Below are 26,270 nucleotides of genomic sequence, written 5' to 3'. Positions count from 1 at the left end.
CGCGTGCTCGTGCCCTTGTTACACGTGTGCCACGTAACGCACGGTCACGTGTCGCCACGTGACTGTGAGGTCCTTCTACCGACAGCTGTCGGTTTCGGAACGGCTTATGACTGTTCGTTGCGATTTAATGCCAGCCGCGCATCTGTGACTGGTTTTTGTCAAGCCCGGACCATCGACCGCAATTTCGAGGCTTTTGAGCTTCGGGTGATAGTTCCGGCTTATTTTAGGTTTTTTTCTGTGGTTTAACCCATTTGTTTTAACATTCTGGTCTGTACCCCAAAATTCATCCAGTGGGGTGTACAGGATGTCAATATAGTGCACGCTGCCCGAATCCTGCCTCTCCGCCAGTACCCTCACGCAGTTCGTCGGCGCGAATCCGTTGCCCTTTGACCCCGACCCAAACATCTGACCTGTCCAGCCCATTTGTCAAGCCTGAGGCGTTTAGATACGGGGTTGACAGCCACCCGGTTTGATGCTGATTGGCCGATTTACGGGAAGGGAAGGTGCAAAAGGCAGTGAACCTCAAGCCGGGGTACAATAGCATGAAAAAATATCGACCTCCCTGTCGCTCAAAGTGGCCGATTCTTGCCACACGGAGTCTGATGGATCGTGTCATGTGGGTTGACACACATTTCGCCCCTCACACTTGTTACCACCCATGGCGTTTTCATGAACTCTTTGGGCACCCACGCGATCATCGATATGACCTTCCTTCGCCTGCGACTGGCCGGCATCACATTTGCGACCACTTTTAAGCGCCCCGTTGTGTTTTTCTTCCGCCATCCGTGCGTCGGCTGGTGGTGGCGTAGCCGTGGTTTGCCTATGGTGGAACAGCACCGATGCCTGCCGGGTCCACAGTCCAGCCGGGGCCGCTACCTGCGCTTCCCTGGCAGCACCAGCGGCTGACCCTTCAGAGTGGCCGTTATGGATGCGGTCGGTATGTGGGCGGCCACATACCGGTATGTGGTGTGGTATGTGGTACATACCGGTATGGCGACGTCCGGCGAAAGACGGATGGCCGTCGCGGCTGTGCGGGCAGCTCGTGCAGGGCGCATTGGTTTTATCGATTCGTGTTCGTTCCATGCGGTTTGGGCGGCGATTCGGGCGGGCCGGGGCGGGGTCATTCTCAGGCGGCATGGTGATTCGTCCTCTCGGTCTCCGGGTGATGTGACGTCACAGGTGATGTGACGTCACAGGTGATGTGACATCACAGGTGGTGGCCCGGCCCGACCCGGACCTGGGGCGATGAGCCCACGGAGCGGGACGTGTCTGTGGATGACTGTATGTTGTAAGGCTGTGCTGGCGTTTGTGGTCAGAGGTCCCGTGACGTCACCACCGAAGTTTATAGTTTTGGTTTTACGTGTCACCCAGGCACGTGCTCAGAATTTTCCTGGGGGTATTAAATTTGTCTAATGTCTAGCGAATTTGGACCGAATTTCTGCGAAACCGCCCAGTTTTTGGTGTAAACCCCTCGGCTTATTGGGGGGGGGGGGGGTGACCCCTGTGCCCCCCTTGGCGACGTCCCTTGTATCATGTCTCCGCTGATCAAGAGTGGAGAGCTGATGCTGCGACCACCGCTGATCGTCCACCACACTTAGTCTGCACCCGTTTCCGTCAAGCCCGCATCCCCCTCAAGGCGCCGCCTGGCACCGCCACTGCGCGAAGCCTGCGTCCCCCTCACAGCGCCGCCTGGCACTGCCACTGCGCGAAGCCCGCCTCCCCCTCACAATGTTGCCTGGCACTGCCACTGCATGGAGCTCGCCTCCCCCACACGGCGCCGCCTGGCACCGCCACTGCGCGGCGAAACCCACCTCCCCTCGCAGCGCCACCTGGCTCCGCCACTGCGCGCGTGACGATCCGAACAGCGATGTCTGAAGCGGTGAATGAATTTGCAAATGCCGAGTCGACGGCCAGAGGGGCAGGCAAAGGCCACAGGTGTCCCTCACAGCAACGGAGCCCATTGTCGGACAGGTCGCGCGGCGGGCGGGCATGACTATGCTTATCCGGCTCTGGCCTCGTGAGGCTCGCCGTCTCTGCGCTGATTGTTGGGCACCTGCGGCGTTGAAGAGGGTTCTTCTGCGCGTGTCATCGTGAAATGCACTCTGGGCTGGGGCGCGTCGGATGGCGATGAGGGAAAAGAAGCCGTACACCGAGAGTTTGAGTCTCTTTCAATTTAAACCGTGTTCGATTGGCGGTGCGTCGATCGGCTTCCATTGGCACGATGCGGGGTTGTTATCATTCGCCGCAAACGATGACGGCGGTGGGACAGTCCGTTCACATTGGTGCGCTGTTTCTGCCCGTGGCCGTTGTGATCCTCACCCATTTGCTGCTCTCCGTGCATAGATCGCATTATGGGAAAAAATATCAGGGGCGGTATCTTGAACTACCGATTTGTTTACTACTGTTGAGTACTGGACGGCTCGCAAAGAATGGAAAAGGGGCTGAAGATGTAATAAAGTTGTAGTTGTGGGAAGCTGAAAATGCAAAGAGTAAGCAATATGGCTGCACTGCATTGTTTAGATGCATGTTGCAGCCGTTTATTTGCCACTATTTGTTTCTATGAAGCACCAGCAGAGCAAAGCATTAATAAGATAGTTTGTGTTAAGGATATTTCATTTTGAGGTCTGCCCTGACAGGGCATTGTGATAACGTGTAAGGAATGTGTTCAACGGAGATGATCACGGAGTGGATCATGCTAGAATGGTGGTGAATAAATATAAAAAGTACCAAAAAAGCACCGACCCAAAAATAGTATTCAAGTAGTGAAAAAGTGAAAAGTACGTCGGTATTTTACGCGATGAAAATATGCGTCGCTTAACAGCCGTGGACGGTATTTTTGTACAGAAAGTCTATGTCCCGCTGCCGCCTTCCTCTCCAGCCGGAGTTGTTTTTCCGGACGGCAACGACGTCCGCGCGGCGGCAGCCCGGACCGCGCGGCCGGCGGCGTCGCTGGCATTCCTGGGCTGCTCTCCGGGGCAATAACGGTCATGTGACCGTCCCGATCGGACGCCGGCAGAAATGGCGCGAGATGAGGCCGGCGCGGATGGCGGGAAATTGGCCGATTACGCGCCATTCCTCCTTCCCCCCCCCCCCCCCCCCGCTGGAGCCGCCGCCAGGAGCAGAGGCTGGCGCCATTGTGGCTCATTATTTTTTTTATTTTACGGGGTATGATGGGACTCTTTCTTCTCGGTTGTGGACTGTTCTCCGTACTGTTCTGTGGACTGTTCTCCGTGTCGTTCTACTGTGCACCGTTGTGTGGGGTCACAGCATTGGTTGTGTTGTTTCAACGATGGTTTGGTGTAAGTGGGGTTATTGGTCTGAACCGATTAGTTTTATTGGCTGTCTATGCATTGGTATTACCAACATTCGATGGAACAGCGTTGTGATCAGAATGCGAGATGAGCAGCGGTTCTTGTTACGACATGCCCCTAATGCCACAGTTTCTTACGGCCCATGCTATGCTTCTGTTTCTTAAAATAAGCAATGTGACATAACGCCTCTGTTGTGTGGGAAAACTACTGTCGTAGATTTTATGTTTGGATAGATGGCTGCAGTTTTATCAACGCTACCCCGACTTTCCGGTAAAAGTTTATATTTGCACGCGGCGCAAATTATTTGATTTTTAAATTGTCAGTACAGACGATGTAGGGGGTGCCGATTGTGCAGTGGTAACGCGTTTGCGTTAACCACTGCGCATCTGGGAAACTAGAGGCACAGGGTTTGATTCCCCGCCCTTCCTTCCAGGGTAAGAGGCAGGCGACGCCGCGTGGCCTCAGCAGCTGAGCGTGTCGTAAAGCCCTGACGATAATGGATGACGTATTCCTCGCTGGGAATGCTCTACCGTAATTTGCTCCACCCATTTGCCCTGATGACTCATCGCCTACCCGGAAGTGGTGCCTACTGCCCCCCCCCCCCCCTCCCTTCCTCGAGCTTGCAACAAACACTTCAGCGTAGTGCTGACCAAGATGCTGACGGCGCTGATCGCGGTCTGGAAAGTAATGCTGATGTTGACGACTTGTCCGCCTGCGCTGCTTTCTCGTTGTGCAGCTGAGTGGTTTGCCTCTGGTCACTTGGTTTCTGGAGAACCGTATAAGGATTTAATTTGTGCTACGTTAGCTTGGTCGGTATGAATATGCTCTTTGCTAATGATGAAAAACAAAGGACGGTACTTAAATTCGTTAAGTATGTTATACTTGGCAACAGCAAGAAGACCGTGAGTTGCTGTTTTTCGACCTTATGAGTTGGTTCCTGTACTGACAGCCGTAGACTTCCAATATTCGCGGAGGCTACGCAATGCCATCGAGTAGACATTAGATGCATTTTAAAAATTTGTGGGCGATTGGGTGGAGCGAATGGTACCAGTAACAATGTGGAATATAATGTGAGGGGAATTGACGTTGACTCGGGGGCGATAGATGACATTCTTGATTCCCGGCACGAAACACAATTAACAAGTGCGTTCGTCATTTTAGAGAAGCGGTGCGACCAGAATACAAGAACGGCAGCATGCTCATGTGGTACCACTTTCTGTAATCTCTCACTTAAGCGGATGAACATCCCCCTTCCGACAGACGCTGGCCTAACCGACCTCGTCGCCTGTCCGTTCCAGAAGGCGACCAATGTCACCTACCAGACGGGCCATGTCTCGCGCAACCACCGAGGTCAGGTCATGGGCGAGCGCGGAGAGTTCCGCGGCTGCACCATCTGGCTGACCGGTGAGTTGGGAGGGGGGGGGGGGTGTAGGTTGCCGAGAGGTGTGGTTGATTGCCTCAGTAGCCGAAGCTCTGGGGCTCGATGCCCGTCGAAGACAAAATTCCTTGTGCCGGTTTTTCTCAGAGTATGGCGACGTAACTGCTTTAAGCCCAACCGGAGGGGCACAAGTCTGTCGTGTTGAGTTGGTAGCGCAGCTGGTTTCTGGGTTTTCTCCTTCAGCGGCTATGTGGAAGAGCGTTGGGATCTTGAGTGTTGATATTTCCATATATATATATATATATATATATATATATATATATATATATGTACATATACGTATAGTACATAGGCGGTCGCAAAGCTGAGCGACAGATCGTTTCGCACACAGCGGCGAGGATGTGGGTGCGAGAGCTGCCGTCAGATATCGAGAAATGCCTCCCCACCACGCGTGAGGGATTACAGCAACAACGTCCTGGGCCGTGTACTATGCCCGAGCTGTGTAAAGCGCTGCACAACAACCCAACCGGAGGGGCACAAGTCTGTCGTGTTGAGTGGGTAGCGCAGCTGGTTTCTGGGTTTTCTCCTTCAGCGGCTATGTGTAAGAGCGTTGGAACCTTGAGTGTTGATTATCTCCGTCAGTCTACACGGCATGTTGGTGTGGATGACTGGTTATTTGTTTCGGCTCCGATGGGGGGGGGGGGTTCGAACCCGGTAAAGTCATGTACATTTGAGCGCTAACATGACCCCTGCAGTTGCCTCCAATCCATGAAGGGGTGTAAGCTGAGTACTGTCTGTGTGATTCCTGTTTTTATGACCCTTGACTGTCCTGGACCCCCTCTGTGCTAGGTCTGTTTGCGAGACCTCTGACAAGACCTATGACCCGAAACCCTTTGTGTCAGGCCTGTTTCCGTGACCCCTGACTGACCCGTACGCCCTCTGTGTGGGGCCTGTTTGTGAGACCACTGACTGACCGGAACCCCCTCTGTGTTACACCTGTTTGTGAGACCCCTGACTGACCTGAACCCCCTTTGTTTCGGACCTGTTTGTGTGCTTCTGGTTGATCTGAACCTTGCCGTGCCAGGCCTGTTTGCGTGACTTCTGACTGACCCGAACCCCTCTGTATCAGGTTTGTTCGTGTGACCCTTAACTGACCCTAACCCCCTCTGTGTCAGGCATGTTCGTATGACCTCTGACTGACCCGAACCCCTCTCGTGTCAGACCTGTTTGTGTGACCCTTGACTGACGCGAACCCCATCTGTGTCGGACCTGTTTGTGTGGGCCCTGACCCGCTATGTCAGGCCTGTTTGCGTGACCCCTGACTGCCCTGAACCCCCTCCGTATCAGACCTGTTTGTGTGACCCCTGACCGACTTAAGCTCCCTGTACGTCAGGCCTGTTTGTGTGACCCCGGTCTGAACCGAGTGCCCTCTTTATCAGGGCTGTCGGGGGCCGGAAAGACAACCATCTCGTTCGCGCTGGAGGCGTTCCTGGTGTCGCACGGCATCCCAGCCTACGGTCTCGACGGAGACAACATTCGGCATGGACTCAACAAGAACCTGGGCTTCTCCGCCGAGGACAGGTGATGCAGCGTGGCGGCCATTTTGTGCCGCGGCGGCCATTTTATTCGTGGCGCCCATTTTATGCCGCGGCGGCCATTTTGAGCGGATGAGCTCCGCCGGGCCGCGTTCCCCATCGGCAAAGTACCTACCTGGGTGACATGGGGTGACGTCACAAGTGCCTACGTTATACGCCAGCTACTATACTCCAAGCCGTAGGAGCTGTTGTGACGCACCGGCCTATGGCGTCATGGGTTGCGACTTGTGGACGGCGTTTGGCAACGGGGAGCGCGGCTCTGGTGTCTGTTGAGCAGTCCTTTTCTTTGGAAGGTGACGATGGGCGCAGCACTTGTGTACGCATGTGCGCTCCAGGTGAAGCTCAGCGCGGTCTCGCTGCGAAGATAGCGACACATTCCGCCGGTGTTCGCATGAATCGCTCCCCAGGTGCTAGGTTTGTCTTTGCCCGTGTCGGCATGGGTACCGTGCGACGACACGGGGACATGACGTACATTTCGTCCACACGCACACGTGGCCACATGGCGTGTGTCGTGTCTGTGCGCGCGCATACGTGTGATGCCCGTCTGGTTCAGGATGGCAGGCCCCGACCTTACGTTAGTGACCCGGCAATGATGTGGCATGCCTTTTTGGCTGAATGTCACCGCTCTGCGCGGAGAACGCAGAGAAGGTCAGCTCGCAGCTGGTGAAAGAGGGGCAGGAGATCTTAGGCTGGCTTCGTTGCCATTGTACGGCGCGGAATCAGTCTCGTCTTGCCTGCGGTCGTCGTCAGTAACTTATGCATTCTACCGGAGGTGGCAAAGTGGCAGGGCACAGCCAAGGGGAGGCCTTGAAAGAGCTCCGTTTCCTCCCCATCCCCCCTTAAGGAAATCCTGTCTGCGCCTCCGCCAGTTGTGGCTATGTGTTGGCCGCACCACTGAGTGATATTCAGTGGTGGCCGTGTCGGTGCGTGTACGACACGCGGCACATGCTCATGATGTGATCCCGGACCCAAAGCACGCGGAAGTGTCTGATTCTGACGTTAAGGAATCGGTCTGACGCCAGGATGTATTTCCCTGTCCAGTTGGAGGGGGGGGGGGGCTCCATCGCTTTCAAAAGCAAGCTAGCATTCGCGGGCAAACCCAAAAGAAACCTTTGGGCGTATCCCGGGCCTAGACTCAGCCACCTTACCCTGTTTAGCCCCGGCCATGGTCGGCCGCGCGTCACGGCTCTTCAGCGGCTAGCCCACCGGCCATCTGTAGAGCGCGCGCTCCGACCCGCCTGCCACACCTGCCCAGGTGCGCCGGCGCGCTGTCTGTGACGCCCTGCAGGCGGCGACCGAGCCGTTCAGGAGCAGGGCTCGCGGTCGGAGGGTCCGGTCTCGGTACCGCCGCCGACAGGAAACCTGTCTGCCCCGGTTTTTTTTTTGTTGTTGATGGGGCGGCAACGCCGGCTGCGAATGTCGGCGAATAACTCAGCGGGGTGTAGTGGCTGGGGCTCGGGGCTGGCAAGGATGCGGTGGCCGGGTTGGAGGGTGGGGAGGGGACCTCCGACGCCGGCATGTGGTGTTTCTGCCACCTGGCGACCGCCGCCCCTGCATAATGTATCTCGGCCCCGCGCGGACACGGCGCTGGCGGGTTCCCCCCCCCGCCCCTGCAACCTTCGCCCAGCCGCGCTCCTAGCCCCGATACCTGCCGACCTTGTGACCCCGCCTCCCCTCCCCCTGTATCGCTGTCCTCCTCCCACGCACCCTCAGTTGACCACCGCCGCGGTGAAGGGGTACCGAGCAGTTCTGACAGCTGGCGAGGGGCGCTCTGTCCGCGGTTTAGTTCTCAGACGCGGAGAAGCCCGCCGGGCTGGGCCGGGCCGGATCTTGGAAGGCCTTGGGCCTCGAGGCCGGGCCGGGTTTTGGAAGGGCCTGGGGCCTGGAGGCCAGGCCGGGCCTCATCAGAAGAGCGGTTTGCTGGAACAGGTCGACTCACGGCGGGGGTTTGAACCCCGCCACCGGGTCACGGAGGGTCTCTGCCGGTCGGCGAGCTGGTTCCGGCGGCCGCAAAGCACACGGAAAAGCCTGCGAAGCACAGTTGGGCGGTGCTGTGTGGCAGGGTGACAGTGGCTTCGTCAGCTTCGCTTGATGTTTCCACGTGTTAAGCATTAAAGAAGTGAGTGATACCCGTTCTGGTGGCTTTGCTGCTCCAGGTTTTCTCAAGCGTCCGTTAATCTAATCTAATTATTCTAATTTCCATTTCCGGCAAACAGTTTGCGAAGGCCAACGACAGTGATAAAACATAATTTTAAATGGATGTGAAAGGATTTGAGCATGACGTTATGCGTTATGGAATTAGCAATGCCTCGTCCATGGCACGCTGCCGGAAGTGTGTTATGGCTTTGTGGCTCTGCTGTATGTAACGGCGGTATGTCGCCATGCAACGCACCGCCGTTGTTTCGCCCGCCAGGAATGTTAGTGATGTTTGTTAGCCAGCCTCGTCTGGATAGTGGTCGCGGGCTCTCCTCGCGCTCCACCAGATCCTTCCGCACCTATTTCTCGTCCTAAGCAGCTGCATGCTTTCGGAACTTACCGTGCTTGTACGAAGGTAAGCCGCACTGACCTTTCAGTGAGCCTCTAGCTTTGCTAGCGGGGCAGATCAAATCCGCCAGCCTCAGATTTGAGACCCGCTTGCGGCCCCCAAACTCGGACCTCAGTAATGCCGCGCCGGTCCTCAGCACTTGCACGATACGGCGGGAGCGGATATCGGGGTCAGGGCCACGCTCGCGCTACGCCGGCCCGGCTCGGCCGCGGTCGAATGACCCCCCACCGATACGCTATGACTGTTGACCGATTGCTGATAAGCTCGCGAACTTTTGCCGGACAGGCGTGCGGTAGGTTTTATGTGATGCCTGCTTCACCATCTCGGCCCCACTCCTTTCACACGCCTACTCATCCATTCACTGCAGTTAGTCACAGTGCAGTGGAATGCAGCGGAGTGGAGTGCTTCTATGAGGTCGTGAACTCATAGGGGGAGGTGTCCCTTGCTATATATATATATATATATATATATATATATATATATATATATATATATATATATATGTGTGTGTGTGTGTTCTGTTCTGTTCTATATAATGTTCTGTATATATATATATATATATATATATATATATATATATATATATCGATATCATTCAGGTATATGATTTTCAAAGAATAAAATGTATAACTACTACATAAAATTTCAAGACATTAAAATTGATGCAAAAACAGTCACTAAAACCATTTTCAAGTGGTCCGGACAGCCTCAAGGCTCTGCGAACCGTCAGGTTGTGGCGGCTATCGTGAGGCTACAGACGGCCGGGAGTCTGTGGCGGCCGTCAGCTGATGACAGACAGTCGGGGGTCTGTGGCGGCCGTCAGCTGATGACAGACAGTCGGGGGTCTGTGGCGGCCGTCAGCTGATGACAGACAGCCTGGAGCCTGTGGCGGCCGTCAGCTGATGACAGACAGCCTGGAGCCTGTGGCGGCCGTCAGCTGATGACAGACAGTCGGGGGTCTGTGGCGGCCGTCAGCTGATGACAGACAGCCTGGAGCCTGTGGCGGCCGTCAGCTGATGACAGACAGCCTGGAGCCTGTGGCGGCCGTCAGCTGATGACAGACAGCCTGGAGTCTGTGGCGACCGTCAGCTGATGACAGACAGCCTGGAGTCTGTGGCGGCCGTCAGCTAGTGACAGACAGCCTGGAGTCTGTGGCGGCCGTCAGCTAGTGACAGACAGCCGGGAGTCTGTGGCGACCGTCAGCTGGTGACAGACAGTCGGGAGTCTGTGGCGACCGTCAGCTGATGACAGACAGCCTGGAGTCTGTGGCGGCCGTCAGCTAGTGACAGACAGCCTGGAGTCTGTGGCGGCCGTCAGCTGATGACAGACAGCCTGGAGTCTGTGGCGGCCGTCAGCTAGTGACAGACAGCCTGGAGTCTGTGGCGACCGTCAGCTGGTGACAGACAGCCTGGAGTCTGTGGCGGCCGTCAGCTGGTGACAGACAGCCTGGAGTCTGTGGCGGTCAGCTGGTGACAGACAGCCTGGAGTCTGTGGCGGCCGTCAGCTGGTGACAGACAGCCTGGAGTCTGTGGCGACCGTCAGCTGGTGACAGACAGCCGGGGGTCTGTGGCGGCCGTCAGCTGGTGACAGACAGCCTGGAGTCTGTGGCGACCGTCAGCTGATGACAGACAGCCTGGAGTCTGTGGCGGCCGTCAGCTGGTGACAGACAGCCTGGAGTCTGTGGCGACCGTCAGCTGGTGACAGACAGCCTGGAGTCTGTGACGGCCGTCAGCTGGTTGTCTGTGGCCTGGCCTGGAGTCTGTGGCGGCCGCCAGCTAGTGACAGACAGCCTGGAGTCTGTGGCGGCCGTCAGCTGATGACAGACAGCCTGGAGTCTGTGGCGACCGTCAGCTGGTGACAGACAGCCTGGAGTCTGTGGCGGCCGTCAGCTGGTGACAGCGGCCGGGTGTGTCGGCCGTCAGCTGGTGACAGACGGCCTGGAGTCTGTGGCGACCGTCAGCTGGTGACGGCGGCCGGGTGTGTCGGCCAGCGCTGCCGTCTAGAAGTCACGCCGAGCCGGTTCGGTTCCTGCCTCGTGCCGCCACGCCCACCATTGCGTCACCGCAGCACTGCACCGGTGTTCCACTCACTGACGTCACTCAGCGGCGTGCAGGGCGGCATTGGTGAAACGCCTGGCGCCGACACTGTGTAGCGCGTCCGCTGTGGCGTGGCGTGGGAAGGTGTGTCTGCCGAGTCACCCTTGTTTCGTCAAGTTTGCCCCTCTGCCGCCCTTCTCTCCTGCCCCCCTCCTCCCCCCCCCCGTCTTGCTCTTTTGTCTCAGGCCTCCCCTTCTCTCCCTTTTCTCTCAGGCCTCCCCTCTTTCCCTTTGCTCTCTGGCCGATCCTTCTCTCCCTCCCTCACTCCCTCACCACTCCTCCCACGTCTCTCAGCCTCACTCCCCGTCCGTTTACCCTCCCCATCCCTCATGTTTCACTCCGCTCCACTCTCCCTCCCCTTAACCCCTTCCCATCCCTCTCCATCAGCCGGAACCCATGCGACTGTTAACTGCTGATTGTGACTGTTGAGTGCTTGCGGACTGTTGACTGCCCTACATACGGTGCGCGCGAGCGCGCGTCTCCCGCGCCGTAAACACCGGCCGGACGTGTTCGCCGGCCGTGGGAGAGGCTCACGCTGATTATTGACCGCTCCCACGCCGCTGGTGTTATTGCTTCCGAGTCCAGCCATACGCCTATTGCTGACTCCAATGGCTTAATATGATATTGGGTTTATGTAAACGTATGCGGAGGATGTTGCATAGAAATGAAGGGATGACATAATTGCTATCTTTTAGCGTTAAAAATGCAGCATTTCAGAAAGTTTTTCTCGTTGGCGCTTTTCGACACACTCATCTAGTAAGGCTATATGGCCTCAGCCCGCGTCTCACCCTGGCAGAAAGGATGGGCACCGTGAGGAAGCTAGCCCCGTACCTCTTGCTTCCCAGAAGACCACCCTCTACACCGTCGGTGCCTATGCTATTGTGCGCGCGAATATAAGCGTTTTTTTCTCTCGCTGAGGTGCCTGAGAGGACACATGTCACGTTTAGGAAGGCTGACGAGCAAAATCGGGCTTAAAACTCATGGTTGTCCTGCATTTGCATGTTTGCCCGGAGAGCATGGCTCATTATACCACCCGTGGAGTTTGGGCTCTGTGGCCACGGCCGTAACATTGAGTTACCGCACCGTATTTGAGTCGCGACACCACCTGGTGGACGCTTCGCAAACTACTACCGGACGCGGCTGCTCGGAGCCGGACGCCCGCCAGCTCCGATGGGCTGGTTAGCTCGCTTCGTAGCTTGCGTCGTTGTGAGGGGATGGTGACCGCATTAAATCGAGTGCGTCTGAGCCTCCTGTTCTTTATGTTCGGCGCGCTCTCAGACTCGGCCGTTCGTTAATGGATGAGCTTTTAATCGATTTACACATTTATTAATAGGTTTGATATCAGTAACCAATATGTATGTGTGTTGCAATATAATAACTCAGCGTCGGATAACCTGTACCAAAGCCGAATGAGTAGCAATAGTAGTAATTTGATTTTGAGCGCGCGGTAACTGCGATGACTGAATAAGCGCGCAGCTAGTGGCGCGAAATTGGCCGTTATTCTGTCGTCAGGGGCGGCGGCCCGATGTTGACCCCAGCTGATGCTTGGGACCGCCATCATCGGCAGATGGGGCACGGCCGCTCGTTCAGCCACTGGCAAATTGGTCCGACTGGAATTCATATTGGCGGGGTGGCTGGGCGTGATGGCGCCGTCGTGGAATCGCCGGGCGTTGATGAGAGCAGCTATGCTCGGGGGGATGGAAGCTGCGTGCTCCGTGGCGCGTGCACGTTGGCTGCTGACGCGTGGTTCTGGTGCGCGCCTCGCTGCTCGACGGCTCGTTTAAACGGTCGGTAATGGAACGACCAGTCGCTGTTGATATTTTCGGCGTCACTGAGATGCGAACGAGCGTTTGCAGTCGTCAGATTACCGACGGCTTCGGAGGCTAAGCCGTCCATACATGATGCTCCCATATCCATAGCCAGGCATGCGTCCATGTCGATATGCGTGCACCACTTCGCCTTTCCCATTACGTCCGCCCTCCGCGCCGCCGCCGCCGCCGCCGGTCGTCTCAGAACCCTTTCGTGGCGAGGTAGTTGCAGAGGTTGATGACGCAGTCGGCGCACTGCCGGCTGGTGACGGGGTCCTCGTAGAGGGCGACGACGACGACCCGTTCCGTGCGGCGCACGTACAGGCCCACCGTGCTGCGCTTGCAGCTGAAGAAGCGGTCGGGCTCGCCGTTCAGGTAGATGTACCGCGTGCCTGCGTGGTGCGGCCGCGGCGTGACGTCAGTAGCGGGTCGGTGGTGATAGGCTGGTCCTGTCCCTGATCACAGCCTCTGTACTTCCTGAGACCTAAACCCCTCTAGTTTCCGAGTTGCTCGCCCGCGAAGTCGGGGAAGTGATTTCAAGGGCACCCAAGCGTACATGACGCCGTGATAACGTTATTCAATTCCTGTCATTCCATTAGTTACGCGGCAATCAACGCCAAGAAACACATAATCGCCGAGTCGGGTATATCTGGCGTTTGTGGGCACGATCTCCATATATAACAGCCGTCAAAAGACTCTCAACCAATATTATGCAAGATACGATAACCTAGTCAAGCCATGGCGTATTGTGGACTGTATTTACTGCACTGAGAAACTGAATTGTCTAGGGCAGTCCTTTTTACTTAAAAGTGTGCCAATAGTTATAAGTGAGCTTATTTCGTCACGGCTGATGCTTGCTTTAAAATCTGGAACATTCCCTTTAAACCACAGCACGTATCTGAAGCCCCTCCCCTCCCCCTCCCCCTCCCCCTCCCCCTCCCCCTCCCCCTCCCCCTCCCCCTCCCGCCCGCCCACCCGCTGCCGGGCTCGGACCGGGCTGTGGCCTGTACCTGCTACTCGGATGCCGTCCTCGGCCAGCGACTGTCCGCCGTCCTTCAGGGACTCGATGACACGCAGCACTTCCTCCGGCTTCGGCTGCGGCAGCGTCGGCGACTGCGTCAGGCAGCGGCGGGTGTGGGGAGAACGTGTCGGCGGGGGATAGAGAAAAGAGAGCGGGAAGGAGGGCGATGGAGGGGAAGGGAGAGAGGGATAGGATGGAGGAGGGGGAGTGGCAGGGGATTTTGCAAAGGAGGGGGAAGTGGGAGAAGGATAGGGCGGATAATGGGAGGGGAGAAGAGGTTGATGGAGGGGAGGAGAGAGCAAAAGCGGTGAAAGAGAGGGTGAAGAAGGAGAAGGAGAGGGTGAAGAAGGAGAAGGAGAGGTCGAAAGAGGAGAAGGGGAGGGTGAACAAGGAGAAGGAGAGGGTGAAGAAGGAGAAGGAGACGACGAAAGAGGAGGAGAAGGAGAGGGTGGAGGAGGGGAAGGGAGAACGAGAGGAGAGAAGGGTGGCTTGAGAAACGCAAGGGAGGTGGTGGTCATCAGGGCCAAGGAAAGGCTGGCTGGGTGGGCTGCGGTGTCGAAGTGGGAGGCGAGAGAGTACGGGGGATGGCCGAAAGCACGAAAGCTGTACGTCCGTCTTACGGCCTTGCTGGGCGCTTGGTTTCAGAGGATCCAGGCTGGCTAAAATGCTGCCAGAATGCATGTGATTTATTGAATGGCACGGAAATTGACATGCTTACCTTAACATCATTTTGCCACGAAATATTTCAGATGGGATTAGGCCATACGCATTGTGTGCGTTTGTGATCAAATTGCGTCTGTCGAAGATTTACGTGTGTTGCTGAAATAGGCTGGATTGTAAAGCATGAACGATGATGCACGCACTTACGCACTGCACGGGCGGCGAGCATAGTGATTCCATCACATTGTCACCTCCAGTGCGTAGCTTTAACTGCATGTGCTCTCGCCTTCGTCAACCTCTCGGCCTGATACTTAAATTCATCATTCTCTCATCCCCTAGCTGTGTCACTCTTTCAAAATGACTCCGTCTTCTCTTTGCTCGGCTCTGAGCACAGATGGTGTCATCACACTCACCTCAAATCCGCGACTCTGACCCCAGACGACTCCGTCGTCTCCGGTGATCAAGGCGTCCCGCACTGACCCTGTGGCGATCAGCTGTTTGTTGACGTAATCCAGCCACGACATAGTTTCAAGAAACGCGCCGACCGCTCGGTCACGTGCCTGGCATGAAGAAGCGCCAGGTAGCGGCAGGCCTCTGGAGGAAGCCTATATATAAGCCTATATATAAGCCTATATGGCGTTGGCGATGGCTGAGGCTCTGTTTCTTGTTTCTTTCTGTTGTGATGGAATGGTTATTGCTTACGTGCTTAGCTGATCAGCAGGATATCTTTGAACAGAGTGGAGCAAGCGAAGAACACGCAGCGTGTACGCTTGTGTTTAATGCAGGGGTAATGCCCGGGAATTATCAAACGTAATGTATTTTGTTTATGGCACGTAATCCGCGTGATGTTATGACAACTTGACCTCCATTATATCAGTCGGTTTGACCGCTTTAACCTCGGTCATGCACACCGCGCATTTCAGTGGTAACTTCCTTTTTGCCTGCTGTCATGCGTGTTGGACGAGATTGTGTGTGTCGCAGAACCGTTGGATTATTGACTGGACATTTTGCATTTTGCTTGTTGTAGTGCCAGCTCGTGGTCGTTATAGGCCGAACACTGAATCAGATCGGCTTATTTTATTTTCCTGTCCTTTCAACACACCCTTCGTACCGTTCGCACCACTCCCAAGAAAACGCGACTTAATTCTGTGGACACTTCGCTCCTATCCTAGCAACGTCAAACCCAACGCCCCACCGCTCGCCTCGCTCCCTCCACTAGTAGTTTTTGCTCTTGAGGAAGTCGGAGAACTTCTCCACCACGGCTGCGCACTCGCCGTGCTGCACGGGGTCCGCGTACAGCGCCACCACGACCGTCTTCGACGTCATGGAGGCGTGCAGACCCACCTTGGCCTTCTTGGCGCGGATGCACTTGTTGGCCACGCCCGACAGGAATATGTACTTGGTGCCTGATGGGGGAGAGGGGGGAGTTACCGCGGAGGTGTTCGAACAAACGGGTGTTAAGAGGTGAAAAAGTCTGCATCAAATTTATCCCCCGCCCACTTTTTTGGAAACTTAACGCATATTGCGTCTATTGTGGTGACATCTGTATGTTAACTTTAAAGTGGACTTGGCAATCGCCCTTTCTTTCGGCAGTCCCACCACGCTTCACTTGACCGCGGGGCAGAGTGATGAACTTAAGTGGTGAATCTTCGAGGTGAGCCGTTGAAGATAAAGCGGCGGTATGAAGTGGAAGATGCGGCGATCGTAGGTCAAGTGAAGTCTGCGTCAAACGCAAGTCATGTTAAGAATCAGTAAAAGTATGCATCAAATGCAAGCCATGTTAAGAAGTAATAGAAGTTTGCGTCAAGTGCAAGTGATGTTGAGAAGCTGTAAGAGTCTGCGTCAAATTTAAGGCAGTTTTAAGACAATATGGGGATCCTTTTCCACGAAATCTAGGAAATCTGCCGTTAAATCACCCACGGCACGCCCTTCACCGTGACTGCGAGGCCCACCAAGAGTCCACACGAACTACTTACATCTAAGGCGTTTCTGACCGCCGCAAGCGTATGCACCTAGCAGGCGTACGCACGCCGGGCTTCCTTCACCTGAAAAGTGTACTCCTCCCGCGGTGAGGCCCCCGCCGCCGTCTTTGATGCCCTTGATGATGGGGAGCAGCTCCTGTTTGGTGGCCTGAAACGTCAGCACACGCCTGGGGTCACGGCAGGTCGTGGTGCTGAGATGCCTCTCGTTCGCCAACGCGGAACTCGAAACGACGGTCCGGCCCTCGGCCTGGAGTAAGCAGCGATCTTTTGTAACGGGCGTTAAAGGCGCGTAGTCGGCAGCGATTTGAAAATCCTTTTTTAAGGAGACGCGACGCACGTTGCTACGTCACTTTATGAACCGCCATCTTCATTTAAGTCTCTGAACCGACTGCATTGGCTATAATAGTGCTCAGGGGCCATGGCGCAACCAGGATTCGAACCTGGGCTCCCACACGGGAGTCCGGCGCGCCAACCACTCAGCCATTACGCCCCCTAAGCTGAAAGTCGCGCGCTTCGCGTGAAAGTGCGCTTCGCGTGAAATTTCACGTTCTGTTTGAAGTGCGAGAAGTTACGTTTGCCGGGCGAAAAGCTGTGCCGCCATTGTACCGATCATATTTATGCGCTACTGGTCGCTTGATCATTAGAAATTTGTGACGGGCTCGTTGAGAACCGTGAGAAATCCCAACGCCAGCATTCCACACGCGAAGTTCGCATATTACTCAACGAACCGACCCGTGGTATGTCACATCCAGTGTTCACCACGGGGTACGTCGGAAGCCCCGCCCAGATTGCTTCAAGTCGCCCACGGATCGCACAGTACATCCCGTTTTCTGGCCGTGCGGTTTGAAAGCCGTGGCCCGCCTTACTCTTTGCGGCCACGCGGCGCCCGCTCAGGCCGGCCACGCGGCAGAATCGGGGCTGCAACGTCCGCCGGCTTGGTATTCGCCGGAAGTCCACGGCGCGTTCCGCTGCGGTTTGCTGTCGCCGTCAGCTGTCGCGCGGGCCCACTGTTTGCGCGTGGGATGTGGGGCGAACGGATCACATTTGCCGCGAGGCGGAGCCCGGCGAAAACAGCCGGGCGGACCTGTGTCCGGCTCCGCCGCGGCGGGATCGATGCCGTCTCGAAGTCGCAACACGTGGGGCCGGCGCCGACGCCGACTCCGACTCCGACTCTGACTCTGACTCTGACTCCGACTCCGACTCTCACTCCGACTTCCACTCTGACTCCCACTCTGACTCCGACTCCGAAGAGCAGGCAGCGGCGTTGGAACGCCGGCCTCCCGCCACTCACAACGCGTGCCGTATCGCAGGCGGCGTTACACAACCCATTACGGTACGAGTGCCGCGGCGAGGCCGTCATAGATAGTCGCTACCTGTGGCGCTGTCGGCAGGGGGTGATAACAGCAGCAGGGGGAGCGTGGTTCATGCAGAGTCACACACACACACACACACGCGCACACACACACACACACACACACACACACACACCACACACACACACACACACACACACACACACACACACACACACACACACACACACACACACACACACACACACCACACACAACACACACACACACACACACACACACACACACACACACACACACACACACACACACACACACACACACACACACACACACACACACACACACACACACACACACCACACACACACACACACACACACACACACACACAACACCACACACACCACACACACACACACACACACACACCACACACACACACACACACACACACACACACACACACACACACACACACACACACACACACACAACACACACACACAACACACCCTCTCCCTCTCCCTCTCCCTCTCCCTCTCCCTCTCCCTCTCCCTCTCCCTCTCCCTCCCTTCCTCTCTGTCCGCCTCCGGGGGCTGTGTTCACTAGTTGAGGCATAAAGGCCGGTTTGGCATGGCCCGGTCGGTAGTCGCTGACCCCTGGACTGGGCGTATCATCTCACCCCGATGGCGGTCTCACTGTGAGATCTGCATTCTAGCCTGATACAGCGCTTCTCACTTCATGCAGTATTAAGGTTCAGCGGAGCCCCAGCGAAGACTGGTTCCACCTCTGGCGGCGGCCGCACTAACCTTGAGATTCTTGCTCTGGGCCCAGATGGCGCCATCGACGCCGGCGATCAGTGCATCCCGCACCATGTTGGTGGAGATGAGCTGCTTGCTGATGTAGTCCTGCCAGGACATGGCGGAGCCACTGCCGTCTTTCCTTCGGATTTCCCTCGTTAGGTGACCGCCGTTGGCGGCGGTTTCTCACGTTTCTCACGTTTCTCGTTTCTCTTCTCGCGTTTCTGACGCGGCAGGCTCCGAGACTGGCTGCCTCGCTGCTATCTCTCGAGGCGGGGACACACTGCCCCAGAGCCGGAGAATTCCACGGTCGTGAGGCCGAAGGAGGGGCGTTTCTGGCGACAGGTCTCTCACAGGTCACGACCTGTGAGACGGCTGCGCCGTCCCGACCTCCACTCTGCCTCCCGGCGTCCGCTCGGTTTCTGAGAGACGCGGCGGCGCGCAATCTCACGTGAAGACGACTGCGGCGTCTGGTGGCCGTGCCCGTCTCTCCGCAGAGCTGGGTCGATCTCACAGGAACGGCCGGGGTGTCTGGGCGCGGTAGAGGACCAGGTGCGGTGCGGTGGACCTCCTGGCGCGATCGAGAAGCGCTAGGCCGTGCGGCACTGCGTACCCTACTTACGAACTTTCGACGCGCCGCTGTGGCTGCTGGAATCAAGGCCGTGTAACCAGGTCTGGGATTGTTTTGTCAGGGAGTTTTTTGCTGGCTGATTTTGCTGCGCGTGGTAACGTTCGTGGGATTCCTCCGTTGATTGATTTTCACGGCGTTCTGTTTTCAGTGCGCGCCTCGGTCAATAGGTTCTCCTTAGTCCTCGACATGTTGCGCGCTATACGCCTTGCACTCTAGCGGCATACTGCGCTAAGCTTTGTGAGTTAGCGCACTATGCTGCCAAAGTGACCAAGCTCCTCCGCCCCCAGTCCTCTTCCCACGTCCAGCTTGACGTGGGAAGATCTGCTGGACCCTGTCTGCCATCACTGGACTCTGACTACGTGGTGGTGACAGTGGCGGTAGACAACGTGGTGGTGGTGGACACCATGTGGTGGTTTCCCGTGGGGCGATAATCGGAATGGTGCCTGGCAGGCAACCCCAGTCAGTTCAGCCGCCCCGCCTCTTCCATCGCCGGAAGACTTTGCGCCTAGCGGACGTTGTCGCTCCGGTTGTCGACGAATCCGACCTCCAAACCGGACGTGTCGCCCGTGTTTCCGGGTCGAAGAGGATGTGACCTGACCCGGTGTTCGTGTTCTGTTGCAGGGAAGAGAACATCCGCCGCGTAGCCGAGGTGGCAAAGCTGTTCGCAGATAGCGGGGTGGTGGCCCTCTGCAGCTTCGTCTCGCCGTACGCCAAGGTCAGTCTCCTCAGCGATGTGACGCGAAGTTCATGCTCTGACTCGTCTCCTTGCTGTGACGAGGGTGGTCCCTTCACTTTCGTTTTCAGCTATCAACATCAGCCCCTCGGGCAAACCCCATCCGTTACTGTGTCGTCACTGCACAGGTGTTTCCACCACAAATGTTTCTTCACTTTCGTCACCGCGACTGTGGCGTCGTTGACAATGTTAGCTTGTGGCTACTTCGTCTCCCCTTTCCCAAGACTGCTTTCTTCAACTTCGGGCATTCAGGTCCGTCTTCCATGCCGCCAAGACTGCTTTTTCAGCCTCGTCGTGCTTGATGCCCTTATTTTGTCCTTGCAGATCCGTTGGGTGTTTGGGCTGCGAGCTGTCGCGTGTGTGTAGTTACTACTTATGCACTGAACAATTTCTGTTAAACATTTAATTAGTTATCCACGGAACGAGGAGCCGATGACAAATGTTGTGTTGGCACATCATTGCGCTTGCCTCATGCTCTCAACGATTAAGTTTTATGTGAAGTGCTTGACGCTGCATTACGGGAAGGCGACGTGACGTTTCTCCTAACGTCACAAACAGCCAGTGACGTATGCTTTTTCAAGGTGACGTGGTATGTTTGTGTGACGTCACATGACCTGACGGGGCGCATGCGTGTGTGATCGGACGTCTGGAAAGTGGCGTATGCGCCGCATCACAACACTTCGAGATGGCGCGTGTGACATGGATGCACCGATGACCTGTCCACCTGTGACGTCACAGGACCGTGACGTGGCGCGGAAGCTGCACGCCGACTCGAATCTGCCGTTCTACGAGTGTTTCGTCGACACGCCGCTGGCAGTGTGCGAGACGAGGGACGTCAAGGGCCTCTACAACAAGGCGCGCCAGGGGCTGATCAAAGGTGCGCCGCCGGTGTGTCTACTGGCCTCTTACACTGACCTGTTATACTGTGTCTACTGACCTGCTACACTGCGTCCGCTGACCCGTTCCGCTGTGTCTACTGACCTGTTATACTGTGTCTACTGACCTGTCCCGCTGTGTCTACTGACCTGTTATACTGTGTCTACTGAACCGTTCTGCTGTGTCCGCTGACCTGTTCCGCTGTGTCTACTGACCTGCTCCGCTGTGTCTACTGACCCGTTCTGCTGTGTCTACCGACCTGTTCCGCTGTGTCTAATGGCCCGTTCTGCTGTGTCCGCTGACCTGTTCCGCTGTCTACTGACCTGCTCCGCTGTGTCTACTGACCTGTTCCGCTGCGTCTACTGACCTGTTCCACTGCGTCTACCGACCTGTTCCGCTGTGTCTACCGAGCTGTTCCGCTGCGTCTACTGACCTGCTCCGCTGTGCCCACTGACCTGGTCCGCTGTGTCCACTAACCTGTTCCGCCATGTCTACTGACCTGCTCCGCTGTGTCCACTGACCTGCTCCACTATGTCCACTGACCTGCTCCGCTGTGCCTACTGACTTGCTCCGCTGTGCCTACTGACCTGTTCCGCTGCGTCCTTTGCTCTGTTACGCCGTGTCTACTGACCTGTTCCGCTGTGTCTACCGACCTGTTCCTCTGCATCTACTGACCTGTTTCGCTGTTTCCACTGGTCTGTTCCGTTGTGTCTACTGACCTGCTCTGCTGCGTCTACTGACCTGTGTTGGTTTGTCGGCAGGTTTCACCGGAATTGATGCGCCCTACGAACGCCCTTCGAAGCCCGATATTACCCTGTACACGGACAAGTGCAGCGTTCAGGACTGCGTGGACCAGATGGTGGAACTGCTCACCTCGCATGTAAGAGCCGTTCTTACCTGCTTACATCGCACGCAAGAGCGAGACGTGGTTCCTGTTGCTCACATTGCGTAACAGCGGTGATTGACACACGTGGAGTCTTAGAGTTACGGGCTGAGAAATATTTCAACGCCATTGCAATGGTCGGCGAACACACGTAAAGCTGCGTTCTCATCTTGCACCTGAACCTGCTCACTGGTGCTCACCAAACGTGACTGCCTGGCACTGGTACTCCCATAATGCGCATAAGTCGCCCGCCACCATTTGCCACAGACGGAAAACCGCTCTTCGGATACGTTGATCCTGTGCTGATTCTCACCTTACACTGATGTGGGTGTAAAATCGTGCCGATTCTCACCTCACACTGATATGGGTGTGGCCTCGTGCCGGTTTCCACCTTACACTGGTATGGGTGTAACTTCTTGCTGATTCTCACCTTACACTGATATGGCTGTAACATCTTGCCGGTCCTCACCTTACACTGATAAGGGCGTTACTTCTTGTCGATTCTCACCTTACACTGATGTGGCTGTAACCTCTTGTCGATTCTCACCGTACACTGATATGGCTGTAACCTCTTGCCGATTCTTACACTGATATGGCTGTAACCTCTTGCCGATTCTTACACTGATCTGGCTGTAACCTCTTGCCGATTCTCACCTTACACTGATATGGCTGTAGCCTCTTGTGGGTTCTCACCTTACATTGATATGGGTGTAACCTCTTGCCGATTCTCACCGTACACTGATGTGGTTGTAGCCTCTTGCCGATTCTCACCTTCCACTGATATGGAAGTAACCTCGTGCTGATTCTCACCTTACGCTGATGTGGGTGCATCCTCGTGCTGATTCTTACCTTACGCTGATGTGGGTGTAACCTCGTGCTGATTCTCACTTTGCACTGATAAGAGTGACAGCACTTTGACTGATGGTGCTGGTATTGTGGTTAAAGCGTCTGCGTTGACCATTGCGCGCCTAGGAAATCAGAGCTACTGTGTTCGATTTCCCGCGATGTCCGCCGTTCCTGCCAGGGTGTGACGCAGCGATGCCATATAGTCTCAGCAGCTGAGACACTCAAGGCGATGTAGCTGTTCTCACGTGAGGTTTCGCATCGACTGAGGCTAAGCTTGCGTTGAGAAAGCGCTGTCAATATCTGTTGTTTGACTCACGCGTCGGACAGTCAAACTGGGTTGCCCTTCAGGTTATTCGTAAGTATATTATTACGTTTTACGCATGCCCACGATGGCGAAGAGTGAGTCGTGGTTGCTCTATTAACGGTGGACGACTATACCCAGTGTGGTTGGTGGTCGTTCGTGCTCATTTTTTGTTCGCCGTCGTCTCTCAATAACCCTGGGACTCTCTTTTTAAGTATCGCTCTTCACATAAACTATGATAGCTGGGCTCTCTAAATACAAATGCAGCTGCTAAGGTCATTAGCATTGTCACAGCATGGCGGAAACCCGCACGACGAAAGTTTCCCGAGGCCGGAATCGAACCCAGACCTCCCTCTAGAACCGGCTGCCCAAACCGCCGGGCCACGCGCCCCCCACGCGGTCCGGCCGCCAGCGTGCCCGGGGTTACCATACCCGTCCGTCGCGCCCTCCGGCGGTCACGTGGCCGTTCCCGCGCGGGCAGAGGTCGGTCGAGGTCAGCGGGGTCAGAGGTCGCCCAGCCGCGGACGATCAGACGGACCGGCTCCACCTGAAAGAACGCATTCAGCGCGACGGAGCCTGACACCATGCAGCCGGGCGCGGCCGCGCCCGACGCCGACTCGGTGTCAGCTGACACCGCGTGTCATCGGGAGCCTCGTGACTCTCCCTCGCGGTCGTGGTCGTCACCGGGCGGCCGCCGCCGGCAGGGTATCGTGCCGCGCTCGGCGAGCCAGGCGATCGGCGAGCTCTTCGTGCCGGCGGAGGAGCTGGCGGCGGCGCGCGAGGAGGCGGCCGCCCTGCCCGCCGTCGACATCTCCACAGTGGACCTGCAGTGGGTAGGTGGAGCGCTTGAGTGTGGAGAGGTGGAGCGGTGGAGTGTGGAGAGGTGGAGCGGTGGAGTGTGGAGCGGTGGAGTGTGGAGAGGTGGAGTGTCGGTGGGTGAAGCAATGGAAGGTGGATCGTTGCAGCGGTGGGACGTGGAACTGTGGAATGGCGGAGTGTGGATCGATGGGAGGGATGTGGAGCGTTGGAGCACTGGAACGTGGAGCGGTGGAACAGTGGGATGTGATTGGTGGAGGTTGCCGTCTCCAGTTGAGTCCGTGCTCCTCGCCCAGATCACCGTGCGGATCACGTGCTCTGCGTGAGCCAAATGATTTTACTCTAGAGCTAAGGCTGGTTTGAGGTTCAGTTTGATTGCTGTGAAAATCCAGCGATGACATGGTTTCAGCACCGCCTGAATATGGGCTCCCCGTTGTAGCTTTCTGGGATTGGTGTGAGAGCAGTGCACCAGTGGTTGTCTGATCATGAGATTCCCCGATCAACAGACCCTTCCGTTATTAGTGCGTACTATTAACCCAACCCGGCATCACCGTGGCTGGCCGGCGATTGTGACGTCACGGCTGTTTGGTGTGACCTCACGGCTTTCCGATTGTGAAGTCACGGCTGACGGTGGTGACTGTCACGGCTGGCGGTGTGACCTCACGTGTTTCGATGTGACGTCACGGCTGACTATGTGACACCCAAGCTTACAGTGTGACGTCACGGCCGACTGTTGGCTGTTGCAGGTGCAGGTGCTGGGGAGGGCTGGGCACCCCCCGCTCACCGGCTTCATGAGGGAGCGTGAGTTCCTGCAGGTACGTGGACCGTGCAGGGCCGACGGGTCTCGCCTCCGCACGCCGCACATGATGAATGAACCCGTCTGTGTGGGGCCGACACGGTCTTGCAGTGCGCCGCGGAGGCCCTGTGATAACGCACCAAACTGAGGGATATGACGTGTGCAGCGCATGTAGCCTGTAACTGCTCGGTCGAGACGGCGGTTAGCGGCGGCCAATTCAGCAGAGACGTGGACAGAATGAAGTGACGGGCTTTGTTGCTCATGAAAAGATGATTTCGCCTGATGCGTATTTACTCAGAAATCGGTTAAGTGTGTATAAGAATGACTGTTCTGAGTTTTGCTTGAAAGGAAATTATCTTCAGTTGTTGAATAAAAAGATGTCATTTCAGTTGTCCTATCAAAACGAGTGGCAGCAGGATGTGGGGGGTAGCAATAATGTTTTCGTGGTTTGCCTTGCACATGTGTACCTCTTTATGACCGAACGCGTTCTTCAAAACCATTTGACAACGATAATCGGCTGCTGCCAAGTCCACCGCTCCGCAGAGGGCACGTTCTGCCGACGCCCCCCTCCCCCCGCACCCCCCCACCGGCGCCTCAAACCCGCACCCCGCACCCGAACCCCGTACCGTACTCCGCACCCCCACCACACCTGCTCCCGTACTCTCTGCTCCCGTACCCACTCTGCACTTCGCCCCCCCCCCCATCCCACATCCCTCCGCATCCTGCACCCAGCACCCACCCCACTCCTGCACCCCGTACCCCGCACGCTGTTCTGTGTGACGCGACCCCGCCCTGCTGCCGGCAGTGTCAACACTTCGCGCAGCATGCTGGACGACGGCGTGACGAACCAGTCGGTGCCGATCGTGCTGCCCGTGCAGACGGCCGACAAGGAGCGGCTGGCCGCGCTGCCCGCCTTCTGCCTCAGGTCAGGCCGGGTCACAGGGTCACGGAGGGTTTACGTGACGTCACTGACGGTGTGGATTACGGAGGGTCCACGAGTCTGGTGTGACTGGAGTTCTCGTCGTGTGTCGGGCTGCTGTAGAGGTCAGGTCATGGCGGTGGCGGGTCAGGTCAGCGGGCCGTCGTGCTGTCGTGCTGTGTCGGGTCACTGAAGCCGCGTGGTTTCGGCCAGGTTAGTGCAGACCGGTCACAATAATCGGTCAGTTTGAGTCAATGCACCGTCTTATAATGCCAGACGCTAATTGTCCCAGCGTGTGCAGTACACATGCGCACACTTAATGCTACAGGGGCGTCTGCCATTTTCAGCTACTTTTTGGGTGAACACCCTTCGCGTTGTTGCCAGTTGTCATTGCTTCATTTGCACGGCATCATTCACGGCATCGCCATCGTTGCACGGCACCCCACCCCTTGCTGTAACGTCTCCCCTTCGCCCCGCCTCCTGTAAGGTCTCCCTCCGCTCCCGCCCCTTGAAGCGTCTACCTTCCGTTCTCGCCCTCTATAACGTGTACCCTCCGCAGGTACGACGGCCGTCCGGTGGCCATCGTGAGGAAGCCCGAGTTCTTCGAGCACAGGAAGGAGGAGCGCTGCGGCAGACAGTGGGGCACCACCAACCCCGGCCACCCCTATGTCAAGGTAGGCGGCGGCGGCCGGTGATGTCGCCCTATCAAGCTGGCTTGGCTCGTGGCCAATGAGGTGGCCGACTATCACGCTACATTAGATTACGTTGGATTATGTATTTGTGACATAAGACATTTATTTGTCCACATGGATTATGGGTCGTTCATCTCTACGTCGAGGGTGTAGTTTCGTTCCCTCTCGTTTTGTCGGAATGGGACCTTCCAACTCGCAATGTGCAGTTCCCATTGGATCTCTATGTTGGCCTTTGTAACGACTCGGTCATTTCGGCTGCTTCACT

The 26,270-nt window shown here is 56.5% G+C and overlaps 1 protein-coding gene across 1 annotated transcript in view; it reads left to right on the top strand.

Annotated features, from left to right (window-relative positions):
* Window positions 1–26,270, top strand: part of LOC119104509 (bifunctional 3'-phosphoadenosine 5'-phosphosulfate synthase) — a gene marked incomplete at its 3' end in the record, with an annotated part of 69,190 nt that overhangs the window by 28,203 nt on the left and 14,717 nt on the right. The window contains 6 exon segments of the mRNA XM_037228224.1: window positions 4,610–4,715; window positions 6,129–6,270; window positions 19,765–19,858; window positions 20,615–20,753; window positions 21,514–21,632; window positions 23,487–23,615. Coding sequence (XP_037084119.1) covers window positions 4,610–4,715; window positions 6,129–6,270; window positions 19,765–19,858; window positions 20,615–20,753; window positions 21,514–21,632; window positions 23,487–23,615 — 729 coding nt within the window.

The sequence above is a fragment of the Pollicipes pollicipes genome, unplaced genomic scaffold, assembly GCF_011947565.3.
Source record: "Pollicipes pollicipes isolate AB1234 unplaced genomic scaffold, Ppol_2.1 Scaffold_6052;HRSCAF=7182_pilon_pilon_pilon, whole genome shotgun sequence".
NCBI lineage: Eukaryota > Metazoa > Arthropoda > Thecostraca > Pollicipedomorpha > Pollicipedidae > Pollicipes > Pollicipes pollicipes.
Note: the sequence above shows the minus strand (reverse complement) of the source record. Positions and strands in the feature narration are given on the sequence as shown.